At 37.3% G+C, this 16,035-nt stretch overlaps 1 protein-coding gene across 1 annotated transcript; it reads left to right on the forward strand.

The window, feature by feature from the left end:
- Positions 1-8,613: 8,613 nt before the first annotated feature.
- On the forward strand, positions 8,614-11,024 carry GJE1 (gap junction protein epsilon 1). The gene is made up of 3 exons (XM_019831654.2): positions 8,614-8,736; positions 9,423-9,605; positions 10,137-11,024. The coding sequence occupies exons 1-3, from the start codon at positions 8,698-8,700 to the stop codon at positions 10,530-10,532; spliced, it is 618 nt and encodes a 205-aa protein (XP_019687213.1). The 5' UTR covers positions 8,614-8,697; the 3' UTR covers positions 10,533-11,024.
- The last annotated feature ends 5,011 nt before the right edge of the window (positions 11,025-16,035 follow it).

The following is a 16,035-nucleotide window of genomic DNA, read 5'->3' on the forward strand; positions in this document are numbered from 1 at the left end:
CTCGTTTTCAGTACAATAAGTGACCACCTTCTCCATAACAATCATATCAACAACAGTACAATAATATTTATGTTAATATTGTACTTACAGTGCTAGATATTATGTTAAATACATAATCTATCTCATTTGATCCCAATAGCAACCCTATGAGATGGGCATTACTTTTTTGTTGTTGTTATAGATAGGAAATTGAAACCCATGAAAAAAAGAAGAAATGTCTCCAACATCACACAACTGGTGAGTTGTACAGCTTGAAATGAAGGACTTCAGACTTCTTCATTCTGAGCAACTTTACTAAACTATCAATGCAGCTTGACTTGTTGCTGACCCTATACCACATGACACTTGGGTAGTATTCTGTTGGCTTCTAAATTTTAAGTATAAAGTAAGATCTACCGTATTACGCATACTGCAAAATTGAAATTATATTTATTCAGAGTGCCCACGACCGTTAGTCTTCTGAACATTGTTGAGAACCATGAAACTAGTTTTAAAGGCTTTTGTGTTATGGTAGAAATAGAGTGATGAGGACTGGATGTTCTTTCTGCTTTCTGCTACAAACTAGAAAACTGGACCCCAAAAAGGAAGGATCGTTGTAAAATATGAGACAGCCATTGGAAAACAAGCAGCACAGGACTGAAGTCACTGGGGAAAGGGAAATAAACCAAGCAAGCCCACATGCAGCTCAGGTCACTGTTCAGGAAATGGAAACCCTAACAAAGCTCATTGGCCTCACTGAATTGAGGAATTAGAAATCAGTGTTTGAAGAGACAAAGATGGCTAGAATTTGGGGAACAGAGTACGATAGAGGCAGGAGCTAAACAAAGAGAACCCTGGAGATCAGCAGTGGGGGTTCGTTTGAGGCTTTGACTGAGTACTGATCTGCTCAAGCATAGAAGAAACTTCCCAAGGTCAGAGAAAGAACCACCCATAAAGAGTTGAAGTACAAACTGGGTTGAGAATAGTTTGTGTCTCCACAGGCAGAGTGGGAAGACTTTGTAATGCAAGGTATATACTGTAGAATACACAGCATACATACATATTACTTTAGTTGTGAACCTAGATTTGCCCTACTGCAAGTTAATCTAAACCCATCTTAACACGACTGAAAGGTAGCCAACTGATTTGAGTAGCCTACCTGCATGTGAGGAAAAATTCTAACACCACTGAAAGGAAAACAACAAAATGCAACAACCCACAAAATGTTAGGAATCCAGTTATAAATTACCAGGCATACAAAAAATAAGAAAATATAACCCACAATGAGGAAGATCGATCATTAGGATGACACAAAAATGACAGAAATGATGGAACTAGACACAAGGACATTAAACATCTGTTAAAATGTATCCCATTTACCTTTAAAAGGGTAGGGAAAAATATTACAAGATGATTTGAGAAACAGAAGATTAAAAAAAGACCCACATTCAACTTCTAGAGCAGGATTGGCTCTAGAAAGGTTGGCAAACTTTTTTCTTAAACAGCCAGATGGTAAATATTTTAGGTTCATGGGCCATAATCTCGGCTGCAACTATTCAGCTCTGACCTTGTAGAACAAAGCAACTGCAGACAACATGAATTGGCATGGCTATGCTGCAATGAAACCTTACTTCACAAAAGGGGTGGCTGATCTATGGGCTTCAGTTTACTGACCCTTGTCCCAGAGGTAAATATACAATATCACAGATAAAAATGCCCTGAATAGGATCAACTTTAGATGAGATCCTGCAGAAGAAAAGATCCGTTGACATTACAATAACTATTCACACAATGAGAGAAGAATTTAGAGAGGATCAGGTACCATATCAAGCATTCTAGCATACATGTAATTGGAGTCCAGAACAAGAGGGGAAAAGGACAGAAAAACATTTGAAGAAATAATGGCTGGTTTTCCCCCCAAATTCATTGAAAACAAATCTACAGATCCAGAGAGCTAAGCAACTCCCAGGAAAGTGAGGTTTAATGTTGTTAGCTCATTTTCCCTAGGCATTTTTTTTAATGTGTATTTATTTTTGGAGAGAGAGAGAGAGAGAGAGAGAGCACAAGTGGGGAGGGGCAGAGAGAGAGAGAGAGAGAGAGAGAGAGAGGGAGACAGAGTCCAAAGGAGGCTCCGGGCTCCGAGCTTTCAGCACAGAGCCCGACGCAGGGCTCGAACTCACAAGTTGTGAGATCATGACCTGAGCTGAAGTCAGACATTCAGTCAACTGAGCCACCCCAGGTGCTCCCCCAAGGCATTTTTATCACAAGCTGTGATTCAATCTATGTTTGCCAACTCAAGTATACCTATCTGTATACTTCTCAGGTTTGATACAATGAGTAGAGTCTCCATAACGAGAACAAAAATAATATTTATTGGGAAATCAACTATGTGTCAGGCATTTTGCTAGATATTACCTCATCTATTCTCTCAATCATGTCATCTGTTGGGTAAGAGTTTGTAATTAGAAAAACTAAAACTTAGAGAGTTAACACAGAATGTTTAAATAACAACTAGTGATGGTAAAAAAGACACAAATTCAGGTCTTCTGGATTTATAGACTGTATTCTCCTATGGGGCTTGACTGTATAGATAAAGCATCCAAAAAAGAAAGAAGTCATATGTGTTGTATAACTATAAGCCATACAGTATAGGCATATTGGAAATATCTAAAATGTATAAACTCACTGATAAAGAAGAAAACTGACGTCTTCAATTTAACCATTAGGTCAAGCAATTATTGGCAACATACAAATTACTGACAATAAATCTCACAGCAAGTACAGTAGCTCCAAGAATGTTTACAAGACTTAGAATCCTAAAACCACAATATTGTAAAGTTATTTACAGATTGTTGCATCCAGCCTATTCCTTTTGGAGACCCGGAAATGCAACCCAGCAAGTTAAATCATTTGCCTAAAATAACATGATTGGCTATTGACCCTTTCTGCTAAGGCATTCCCAGTTCCATTCTAGAGAACATAAATTATTCATGCAGAAAGACAAACCCAATTTTGGCAGGTCAGAGATTTCAGTGAGATGTGAATTGGTTAAGGATTGTGATTTATGAATTGAGGCAGATGTCCAGATTGCCTTATCTCAGCTGTCCTTCTGTGAAATCTACTACTGGGAGTACCTAAATTGATCTCTATTTCATCCCATTCAAAAGTCATTGGATATCTCAGGAGGAGGAGGGTAAATTACTGTAACACAATGAGAACTTCTGAGAATCAAAGAATGCTAGAGAGGAAACTTATAAAGAGATTATTTCTCCTTGTTTCCAGATGTAAAATAAGCCAAGATAGTCTGTGACCATACTCTGAAGGACTGCACATAAATCATTCTTCATTTTAAGCAAATTACCAGCATTATATAAACCACATATATTTATACATATGTACATACATACATACTTACTTATACATATAAGCACATATGCTATTATAAGACCCATGAAAGCAAGGTCTGTATTATTCTCACACATTCTCAACAATGTACATAGAAGCTGACATTGTAGGTACTCAAGATTTACTGGGTTAATGAAAAAAATAAGGGTGAATAAGCACAAACTCTAGAAAAGCATAGGTCTAAAACAGTACGTGCAGGGGTGCCTAGGTTGCTCAGTTGGTTGAGTGTCCAACTGGATTTCTGCTCAGGTCATGATCCCAGGGTCATGGAATCAAGCACCTCATTGGGCTCTACACTGACTGTGGAGCCTGTTTAAGATTCTCTCTCTCTCTCTCTCTCTCTCTCTCTCTCTCTCTTCCTCTGTCTCCCCACTTGTGTGCTCTTTCTCTCTAAAAAATAAAATAAAATAAAATAAAATAAAATAAAATAAAATAAAGACAAAACAAAACATGTGACTAAATTTAAAACGTTAATTTAGAGCAACTTGTAACTAGTAATAATAAAAAATATATATGGGTTGATACGTGTTAGCCAGCATAACTAGTGCTTTTCTGCACCTTTATTTCATTCAATCCTATCTTGGTTTCTGCACAAAATTAGAGGTTTATCCCCTTTCTGGTCTAGACCACACAGGTCTTAAATGGTTTTAATCTCAGAAATAAGAGTATCTGGCCAAAGATTATACAAGACTCCCGTGGTTTACAGCACTACTGGAAACAGTAGTAATGAATAAATGTCATCAGTTTGTGTATGTGTGTGTACATGTGTGTATGTGTGTGTAGAAGAAGTAGCAGCAGTAGTCATAGTAGAAAAATACCTGGGCCTTTCTTCACTCCTCTGCTACAATGAAAAGCTCTAGGCAAGCTAGTGCTACTGCCTCAAATTTTAGACCATTTACTTAGGAAACTGATGGGAGTGACTTGGTCATTTAAAAAACCTTTGGAGCTAGGAGAGCAGAGGTACATTTTAATGATTACATTTACTGAAGCTCCACCAGGGTTCAATCTCACTAGTCTTGCTGAGCAGAAGCCCATATCTTGGCATTTTAGGAGGTTCTAAAGAAAGAGACACTCCCTCCCAAAAAGATTAAACAGAGATAGAGGAGAGACATTGGAAATAGACATGCATATTTCAATGTTACTGAAAGAGTAAATCTTGAAAGTTCTTATCAGAAGAAAAAAACATTTTTCAATGTATACAAACATCAAATCCTTACATTGTGCACCTGAAACCAATATAATGTTATATGTCAATTATACCCCAAGAAAAATGTTAAAAAAAAAACAGATATGGGATTTGCATATGTTATTCATTCTTTCCTAAAATGTTCTTATGGCCAACACAAATATTCTTTACGTTAGAGAAAGCAGTGATTCTTCCTTGCTTAAAAAGGATGATTAATTTGTTAACATTATGTAATCTGCATAAAAAAGAAAAATTAATAGAAAATAATAGATTCAGGTCTCAGTAAAGAAAGGAAGAATATTGGGGCACCTGGGGGGCTCATTTGGTTAAGCATCTGACTTCGGCTCGGGTAATGATCTCACGGTTCTCTCACGGTTCCTGAGTTGGAGCCCCACATCGGGCTCTGTGCTGACAGCTCGGAGCCTGAAGTCTGCTTCGGATTCTGTGTTTCTTTCTCTCTCTCTGCCCCTCTCCCACTCATTCTCCCTCTCTTTCTCTCTCTCTTTCAAAAATGAATGAAAATTTAAAAATTTTTTAAAGAAAGGAGGAATATTCTCCCAAATGCTTTAATAATCCCCATACAGTAACTCTGTGAGGTAAATAGTACCATCAACCCTAGTTGGAGAAAATGAAATTCAGAGATGGTAAATAATTTTCCTGAGATTTCAAATCTAACCACGTTGTGAAACCAGGGTTCAAATATAGTTTTTCTGATTCCAGAGCCCATGGCCTCAGATACCACATGGTTCCTCCTCTTCACATGGACACCAAATGAGAAAGCAACTTAGCTGAATTTCTGTGGAAGCCTTCATGGTTTTCAAGTGCTCCCCTGGCACGCATTATACTTTGTTAGTTCTCTGCTTGGTTTTCCTCTTCCTGTTGAGGTCAGGCCAGGAGCATGGGATAATAGCCAAGCTCTGGAGCACCATCCAGCTGCTATGTATCCCAATAACCCCTGAGATCTTCCCGGGAGAAAATAAGAAAGTCTGGACTTATTTCCCCTTAATTCCTCATGTTTCAGGGTCCTAGTAATCAGCCTAATAATATTCTCATGTGCCTGCAGCCCCACCAGTTAACAGGCAATTCATTCACTATCTTTCACTACCTGGTTTTACCACTTACTAACTGTAACTCGGGATAAGTTACTTAACCTCTCTAGGCCCTATCTGTAGAATAGACCTGTAAGAGAACAGAGCTGCAAGAATTCAGGGAGACCATTTGTTTTAAATACTTAATAGCAAATAGAAACCATTCCATAGGCTAATACATTGTTACTGGATGTTTATTGTAGACCAGTTTCCCCCCCCCCCCCCCCCATCTGCTCTAGTTCTTTTCCCGTCCCTTTCACATCAGGAAGAAAGGGCTCAGTGGGCAGCATATACCCATGGCCCCAAACTGTAGTTTTCATTAATTGATTCTAGGCTTTTCTAGGAAGAAAGCACAAATCCTTGATTTCCAAAATGCATTTTGAAACAGACATGATTCTTGAATATCAGATTTCCTCAATTAATGCCCTTCAGTCTCAGGCTTGATTGTAAAATCACTACAAATCCTTCGCCATCGGAATGTAACTTCAGATCTTCCTGCTGAGAGCTGGAGTCCAAGTTTGCTGTGAGACTTGCTTTAGCCAGTGGGACATTAGCCCCTCTGAAGCAAGCAGAGGCTTGAAATGCTCTCGCACTTTGGCCTTTACAATTCTTTCTGCTTTGGAAACTCTGTAACGCCCTCCACAAGAAAAGTCTGGGCCAGTCTCCAGAATGACAAACAGACATGTGCTTTAGTCACCCTGATCACTCTCCCCAAAGTCTGCCAACCTCTAGGCATGTGAGTTAAGTCATCCCGGATAATCCACATAGCAGCTGACCTGTTGCCTGACCACATTCGCATGCAAGAACCCAGCAGAGATCACTGAGCCACCCAGACCAGGAGAAATAAGCACTCAAACCATGAGCTATATGAATGTTTGCTATTTGGCCATTAAATGTGAGAATGCCTTGCTATGAAATAATTCTTAACTGGTACGGATATTGGTACTAAGCAATATGACTGCAGATCCTTCAAGCGGTAGTAGCCATTTCTCAAATCTGGGTTGGCTTTGCCTAATGTAATATTAGCAAACCTAAAGCAAGAAGAGGACTAAATGATGCTTGCACATTGGGGATTGCCTTTTTTTTTTTTTTTTTTTGCTGTTCCTGGTACTCTGCAAGTCTTAGCATGTAAAGCAGCTCAGGTTGTCATCTTAATTAACAGCTCTACTAATTGCCATGCATACGAGGCCAGCATCACTATAGCCACTGTCTTATCTGGTGAGTTTATCTTACATTTGGAAGGTAAAACTAGGCTTTCATCATTTCTTGGGACTTTCCCCTTGGGAGCCAGTTGTTCACAGAGATCAGCACTTCTACTCTGTTCTCATACATAAATCTCATAGAGGGAGGGAGGCACTTCATTCAGGGAAGGCAGCCATGATACAGCACTGACCAGGCCTGCACCTGTGTCTGCCTAGGAATCACACTTTCCCAAAGAGATAAACCATGTCCCTCCTCCAACATAATCTTTATGGTGATAAGTATAATAAGGGCACTATTCTGGCCTCCAACTGCTTTACTCCTTTGTCTTATGACTCATTTGAATCATAACCTATAAAGGGAAGAGCAGTATTATTTATTTGGCCTCACATGGATCCCAACAATGAAAATGATACTGTGTTTCTCCCATCTACACATGCAATTTCACAAAATTAAGGTCCAAGCCAATTTTGCTCATCTCTGAAAAAACACAGGAAGACTTTGATGGTTTCTACCTGTCTGACCCTAGCATATGTTGGTCTAAATGATCACATTCATTACTGTACATGGTAGAAATCAAAGAAGAATTCATCCCATGTAAAAGATTGTTTTGGCTTTTGGATGCTTCTTCATAGGAATTGACACACAGCAAACCTGGAATTCTTTTTCTGAACAAGATGAGAATATAGACCAATTGCTCTCATGCAACAGCTCTGAGGGATCATTACGTTGTCCATGTTTTTTTTTCCCTATCCTCTACAACACCAATTTAACAAGGCCACTGCCCCTTGCCCATTGGCTACAACTGCATGTGTTATACAGTTGCTTCTTCACTTGCTGAGGAGAGCAGTGCAGTTGTCTAGAGTTACAGCCCTCACAGATTGCAGATCACAAACAAAACAAAGATGAGAAATGCAGGTAAAGGAAGCAGATCTGATTCACCATTGGCTGTAGGGAAGTATCAGTGGGTGGAAGATATTATACAGATATATCAGTTGGAAGGCATCTCCTTATCTGTTTTGGCCTCTGCTGATCTCAGCACCCATAATAATGCCTAGCAGACGATGTATCTACTGAAGGACAAAAGAAAGGAAGGCAGGATTGTTCACACGATTTGTGCAGATCCCGGTTTTATCTTGGTTGGTAGGAAACCATCTTTTACTTAGAATAGAGATCTAACCACAGATTTTTTATGTCCATGGTAAGCGTTTGACAAGAAGATAAATATGGCAACACATCAGTAATATCCGATGCTGTAACACCTATCATAATCTGTTACAATTTCTTAAATGTCCCAGAAATTAGTTCCATTCCATAAAGGTAAACAAGAAAGAATCAGGAATATTTTCTATGTGCTTATCTTTTCAGATACTCCTAAATGGAGGGGGAGGGGGAAAAATCACTTGACATTTTGGAGAAAACTCTAAGCCTAAGAGTCCACTGATTTACCAATAGGCAATTCTCAGGTAACTGAGAGGCACTGAGTGTTCAGAGCCCTTGTTGAGCTGGCCTCTTGCTTTGCTAGCATGCCCGTCTGTCTGGCTGGCTATGCTGACAGTGTAAGTCAAGGGATTATTAGATTGAACACATGCCCTCAGCTTTTCTTTGTTTTTGTTTTGCTTTGGGACAGAGATAGGAAAGTTGACTGGGGCCCCAGAGATCTATGAAAAAAAAAAAAAAAAAAAGACAGAAAAGGAGGAGGGGAGAGAAATTTGCAGTGATAAGTGTTTTCTGCTGTAAGAGTCATGGGAGAATATGAGTTTGATTCTGGCAGAAGCAAAGTGGCAATGTGGGTCAAGAATTAACCCACAGGGATGCCAGGATAACAACTCCTGAGACATGTCTCTAAATTACATCAAAAACTTCTATGAAGGATGTGTAAGTATTACGCAAACAAAAAACAAGCAAAAATAATTGTTTGAGTCTTGTCTTGTATTTTAATCTGATTTGCATAAGTATTGATGAATGAGAACATCTACATATATGGAGAATAATATAAACATCAACCATATACTTCAAAATATGCTGAATTTAAAACTATATCCTGAATAATTCAGGAAGTACTTTTAGCTATTAGTGTTTTAAAGTAGCTCACTATCTCTCAATTCAATAATTAAGAAGCAGAAAATAAGCTGTAATGACAATTAAATAAACATCATTTGGTTGTTCAGATAGTATGCATACCAATGAGTTTAATGTTAGATTTGTTATCTAATTTTCTAAAAGAGGTCCCAGATATTCTAAGATTCTCTTGATTTTATTGCAGAAGGATTAGGGGGGTAAGGATATTCATTGAATTCAGAGCTGTTTAAATATTTCCAAAATTATACATTTGATTAGCAACGTGTCCCTGATAGTTGCATTTCATATTTTCAGAGTTAAAAGGGCTGGGCAATCTCATAATGCAGAATTTGTATTGGGCTTAATGATGTCTAAAGTTATATCTTGCTTCAGAAATTCATGAATATTAAATATTTTTAAATGTGATCAAGAAAACATCCTTTAACATGTGCTTCTTTAATGTTTGTTGTCAAAACATTTTTTTCTCCTAAAATCACTAACAGGTGAAGCCTCCAACTGTGATTGGTCAATTCCACACCCTATTCTTTGGATCAGTAAGAATGTTCTTCCTTGGTGTGTTAGGCTTTGCGGTCTATGGGAATGAGGCTTTGCACTTCAGTTGTGATCCAGACAAAAGAGAAATAAACCTCTTCTGTTATAATCAGTTCAGGCCAATCACTCCACAGGTAAGTTTTTCTGTGGGCACGTAAGCCTTACTCTACACTGGATAAAAATTGGTTTCTTTTTAAATGTAAAATAATGTCACGATAAGATGAAGAATGTCCTAACAGGCATTGTTTGTAGAATTATTACTTTTTCTCTAACTGGCTGTATATTTCAGGTGAATTAATATGAGCTGGTCAAGAGTTTCTTCCATCTCCAGAATTCTGTTATCTATTGATGTTAGAATTATACTCTAGACCTGTAATTAGAAAATGGAAATTGGGTAGCTACTAAAGTACTTCATTATAATTAATAATTGGTAGATGATGACAGCAAAATATGACATTTTCACAATTACCAAGATGTTTAACATTTTAAATATCTTAGTAAGTAAACATGTTCAATAATACTATCTTCATTATATTATTTTTATTGCTTGCAAGACTTATGAAACATAGAATTCTTAAGTTTGCTTCTGTTGAGAGACAATCTCTTTAGGGTGTTTTTGGTAACATGTGGATTGATTTGACTAAGATATTTCTGACATACTTTAGGTGTTCTGGGCGTTACAACTAGTGATTGTCCTGGTTCCTGGCGCTATTTTCCATCTTTATGCTGCATGTAAAAGCATCAATCAAGAATGCATTCTTCAAAAGCCTGTCTACACTGTGATTTATATCCTCTCTGTTTTATTAAGAATTAGTCTAGAGGTGATAGCATTTTGGCTTCAGATTCACCTCTTTGGTTTCCAAGTTAAACCTCTCTACTTGTGTGATGCTGGATCTTTTGGGGAAAAATTTACTATTATAAAATGCATGGTGCCAGAACACTTTGAGAAGACCATTTTTCTCATTGCAATGTATACATTTACTGTAATTACAGTAGTATTATGTGTTGCTGAAATTTTTGAAATCATATTTAGAAGATTATGCTTTCTAATTAGGCAATGACCAAAAGGTTGACTACCTGCCGATATGCCACAATTCTTTATCAGTCATGTTCATTCAGTTTCATCTTATTCACTGACTATCTCAATTTCACACATAAATATCTATTCTTTAAACTTATCTCAGTGTGTCTAAACTTTATGTCTAATATAAAATAGAATACTAAGTTCCAAGGCAAGTATTCTTGAACAAACATTTCATTCTATTTTAATTTTGTCACATACTAGAAAATATATACAGAACTAATGTTAATTCTTTTTAAAATAGAACTTGTATAGAGTTCTCACACATATAACATCTTAATCACAGTATTTTGTGGCCAGAGAAGTTTTATTATCTCTTCTACAGAGTGGAAAATTGCATCTTAGGGGGGTTAATATGTATGCCCAAAGTCATACAACCACATTAGAATTAAGATCCCATAAATATAAAGGCTGAACACTTTCAGCTAAACTTTGAGGGTGTAATTATATTTGCATTCATATAAATATAACTTATTTAAGTGCAAAAGTTGTAAATTAATTATTAAAAGTCATTCTATAGTTTGATCACTAACTTAAAGAAATGGAGTAATTACATTTTTAATATTATACTGTTTTCTTGAAATTTTTAACATCAAATATGGTAATATAGCCACCAAATAAATTAAAAATGCTATGGCAAATATTGTGAATGGTTTCCTTGTTTCTTTTTTTTATTTTAATGTTTATTTATTTTTGAGGGGGGTGGGGGCAGGGAGGCGCAGAGAGACAGGGAAACAGAAGATCAGAATTGGGCTCTGTCCTGACAGCAGAAAGCCCTATGTGGGACTTGAACTCAAGAACTGTGAGACCATGACCTGAGCCAAAGTTAGACACTCAGCTGACTGAGCCACTCAGGTGTTCTGGTTTCCTTGTTTCTTATTGAAGGAAAAACAAAACAACAAAAACAAAAAACTCTGTGCTCACGGATATCCTAATAATGATAGCTTTTATGTTCAAGATTATTGAAATGGAAAAGTATATTTATATTAAGTTAGACTTCCTAAAGAGTTATAAAATTATTTCAAAGAAATTTATATTAGTTCAGTGTATTCTTTTTATCTTTACCAATAATCATATCTATTTGATATCATTTGAAATCATTTTTTTAAAGTTTATTTTGAGACAGGGACAGAGAGAGACCGCAAGTGGGGGAGAAGGTAAGAGAGAGGAGAGAGAGAATACCAAGCAGCTCTTGCTGTCAGCGCAGAGCCCGACATAGGGCTTGATCTCAAGAAAAGTGAGATCATGAGCTGAGCTGAAATCAAGAGTCAGACACTTAACCAACTGAGCCACCCAGGCGCTCCTCATTTATAATCTTTATGTATGACCGCCTTGTACTGATGCCTCATTAGTAAAGAAACTATAGTCAGTCAAATACTGAGGTTTTCAATTTTTCTTAACTATTATTCAGCTTATGCTTAATATCGTGAATTTCTCGACTTAAGGATTTTAAATAATTGAGGCTTCCTCCACATAAAAAGCACAGGAGAAAAGCCAACTCACTTGCATTCAACAAAGAGCTGCTAAGTATCTGACAGTTAGCATGTACTGCATTAAGAGTTCATATACAAAGATTGGGGCACCTAGGTGGCTCGGTTAAGCGTCCAACTTCAGCTCAGCTCATGATCTCATGGTTCATGGGTTCCAGCCCCGCCTCAGGCTCCACGCTGACAGTGTGGAGCCTGCTTGGGATTCTCTCTCTTTCCCTCTCTCTCTGCCCCTCCCCAACTTGCACTTTCTCTCTCTCTCTCAAAAATAAAAGATAAACTTAAAAAAAAAAAGAGTTCACATACAAAGATAACCAAGATTTAGTATCTTTATGAAATGTTTCGTGAGTGGTCGGTGACATCCCAAAAGAGTGGGGCTGTGGAAATAGCCCACCCTGAAGGGAAGAAGTATTTATGTATTCACTATCTTTGTTTCAAATCACTGCAGGGCACCTGGGTGGCTCAGTCAGTTAAGGGTCTGACTTCGGCTCAGGTCATGATCTCACAGCTCCTGGGATCAGGCCCCACATCAGGCCCTGTGCTGCCAGCACGGAGCCTGCTTGTGATTCTCTCTCTCTCTCTCTCTCTCTCTCTCTCTCTCTCTCTCTCTCTCGATCCCCCCAACCCCTGCTCATGCTTTCTCTCTCTTTCAAAATAAATAAACTTAAAAAAAAAAAAAAAGAATCCCTGGCCCTATCTGCTAATAAACAGCAACAATGTTTAGTCCACTTTATTCTTATTTCCAGATTCTCTACAGATAACACATTTTTGGATCTATTTTCCTGCACCTTTGGAAGGCTGTTTGTTTGTTTATTTTTGATACAGGACATTGTGTGTTTTACCTTGTTGTTGGATGTGGGATACTTTTGTCTTCCCATGAATATACTCAAACTGTAATGTGGGGCGCGGATAAGTTGCTCAGAAATGTTGATCCTTTGCAGTTGATCCTTTCAAGTTTTGTTAGATGGGACTAGTGCAGCTCTCACTGAAGGACTAATTTTGCCCCTTTACCAAGGCAAACCCTTTCTGAGTACTCTATCAGATGACCCGTTAGTATTTTGGAAATGTTATGTTTCTACCATCCTCAAACTGGTTCATTCCTCTTAGTCCCTTTGGGCTGCTATAACAAAGTACATAGACTGGGCGGCTTATAAACAACAGACATTGATTTCTCAGTTCTAAAGGCTGGAAGTCTGAGACCAGGGTGCCAGTACAGTGAAGTTCTGGTGAGAACCCTCTTCTGAGATACACACTTGTCCTGGTAGAAAAAGGTGAGGGCACTCTACGGTTCCTTTTATAAGGGCACTAAACCCATTAAAAGGGCTCTACCCTCATGACCTAATCACCTCCCAAAGGTCCTACCTCCTACCATCACACTGGGGGTTAGGATTCTAAAATATGGATTTTGCAGGGGACACAAACATTCAGCTTATCACACTCATGAATGCAACATAAATTGCTATAACTATAGGAAGCAAGTCTTTGCCGCACCCAAGAAGGGAGAAGAACAAAGGACCTTCTTCTGGTTTGCCTCTTAGGATTTTTCTCAGGGAAGATTTTTTTTTGTTTGTTTTTTTCTTTTTTCCCCAAAAACCCACAGATTTCCCCTTAGTGTCACTAATCACTCTGATCTATACTCTGATTCGTCCTCTAGGACATTGTCAAAGTTTAACTCTTTTTAGAGAGATTTTCTACTTTGGCTATCAGGAAAAGCAACAAGTCTCAATCTTGTGTGAATCTTGAAAATTGTTCCTTTCAATCTTTTCAAGAGTTCTTCTCTTTTAAAGATATTTAAAGATGTTACACCGATCAGGACTCCATTGGAGACCCTTTACAGATCTATGGAGCTCTCTTGCTTTGCAGTTCTCTCCCCTAAGGTAGCTTGCCCTGCAAAATCTAGCCTCCTTGCCCACCCCTGCCCCCCGCCCCATACTCTCTCTCCTCACTGGACAGGTAATGGCATTTCTAAGCCACCATAAAAACCCTGCTTACCTCTGCTTCCGTTCAGCAAACAGTACCTGTTATTATGTTTAAAGATACAGATTCAGTGAGAGAGTTGATTTGGACAATCTTTAATTCCTTACTATTCTACTTTTTTATGATTTCATTTCATTGGTAATTATATCAGGATTTTAGCATACAGCTATATACTCCTGAATAATAAATGATATATATAAATATGGCATTTATAAAGTAAATATAAAATATTTACAAAAAACATACTTTCTAACCAAAATGCAAATGTAGTAAAAAATTAGTAAGAACGTAAAAGCTAAACATATACTTAACCATTTGAAAATACATTTAAAATTATTTCATAAAAAGCTCTTGGATCAAGTAAGATAATTTAAAATGATTTTTTTTTCTGTATTTATAAATGAACAGTCAAATGCTACATATTAAAAGCCATGAGATGGGACCAAATCTGTAGTACACAGAAAATTGACAGCTGAAAATATTTTCTTATTAAAAAGAAATAATAAATGTAATTTAAAGAGTAAAAATAAGAACTCCAAAAAAAACCTAAAAAATACAAAAATAATTCAGGGCGCCTGGTTGGCTCAGTTGGTTAAGCCTCTGACTCTTGATTTCAGTTCAAGTCATGATCTTACAGTTAGTGAGTTTGAGCCCTGTGTTGGGCTCCACCCTGACAGTGTGGAGCCTGCTTGGGATTCTCTGTCTCTCCTTCTCTCTCTGCCCGATCTCTCTCTCAAAATAAACAAATAAACTTTTTTTTGAAAAATGTTAAAATAGTTTAATAACGATAAAGTCAGAAAGTACAGTAATAAATTAGAAAACAAACATATAAAACATAAAATACAAATATAAAATGGTACTAGAAAACAGTAATAAAATAGATAAATCTGGTGGATCAAATTAAGTGTGATAGTATACTATTATCAGATCCTTACAATATATAAAGTTGTATATTATCAGTTAAAGTATATTGTGGTAATATATCTTTAGATATATACTATGACATATAAGCTGATAAAACAAAACAAGAAAATTTGGGCTGAAAAGCCAACAAAGTATATTAAATGGAATCATAAAACATGCAATTAGTCCAGAGGGTGGCAGAAAGAGAAAAGGGAAACAAAAAATCATGGGACAAATTGAAAGCAAGATAAGACAGTTGACCTAAACCTAAAAATATCGATAGTAGCAATACGTATAAAAGCTCTTACCACCCTAAACAAAAACAAAGATTAAACGAATGCACTGTTTTAAAAGCCAGACCAAACAATTAACAAGAACCCCACTTTAAATATTTTTGAATACTTAAAGATTTAGTACTTAGGCCATTCAAATATTTTTACAAATAGATTTTAAAAAATGGAAAAAGATATATCATGCAAAAGCGTTAGAGAGCTAAAGTGGCTATAATATAAGAAAACTCAAGTAGATTTCAGGGCAAGGGATAATGACAGGGATAAAAGAGACATTTAATAATGATTCAAGTGTAATATCACCAGGAATCATAACAGTTCTGTAATGTCACCAGTTACAGAGTAGCAAACTACACGAAGCAAAACTTGATAAAATTCAAAAAAGAAATAACTTCAATTATAATTAAAGATTTCTTTTTTTTTTTTAATTTTTTTTTTTCAACGTTTATTTATTTTTGGGACAGAGAGAGACAGAGCATGAACGGGGGAGGGGCAGAGAGAGAGGGAGACACAGAATCGGAAACAGGCTCCAGGCTCTGAGCCATCAGCCCAGAGCCCGACGCGGGGCTCGAACTCACGGACCGCGAGATCGTGACCTGGCTGAAGTCGGACGCTTAACCGACTGCGCCACCCAGGTGCCCCTATAATTAAAGATTTCAACACCCATCTCTCACTAATCAAGAAGATAGAAAGAACATCAGAAAGGATATGGGAGTCTTAAACGTTACTAGTAGATGACTTGAACTAATTGATATTTAGAAATCACCTAACCACAGCAGATTATATATATATATTTTTCATGCATATATGGAACATTCACCAAGGG

Source organism: Felis catus, chromosome B2, assembly GCF_018350175.1.
Source record: "Felis catus isolate Fca126 chromosome B2, F.catus_Fca126_mat1.0, whole genome shotgun sequence".
Taxonomy (NCBI): Eukaryota; Metazoa; Chordata; class Mammalia; order Carnivora; family Felidae; genus Felis; species Felis catus.

What these genes read in the sequence shown, in the direction of transcription:
- GJE1 (XM_019831654.2), top strand. Translation starts at nt 8,698, where the DNA reads ATGTCTCTAAATTACATCAAAAACTTCTATGAAGGATGT. An exon ending in AAAACTTCTATGAAGGATGT is followed by an intron (nt 8,737 to 9,422) that starts GTAAGTATTACG and finishes AATCACTAACAG; the next exon opens with GTGAAGCCTCCAACTGTGAT. An exon ending in TCAGGCCAATCACTCCACAG is followed by an intron (nt 9,606 to 10,136) that starts GTAAGTTTTTCT and finishes GACATACTTTAG; the next exon opens with GTGTTCTGGGCGTTACAACT.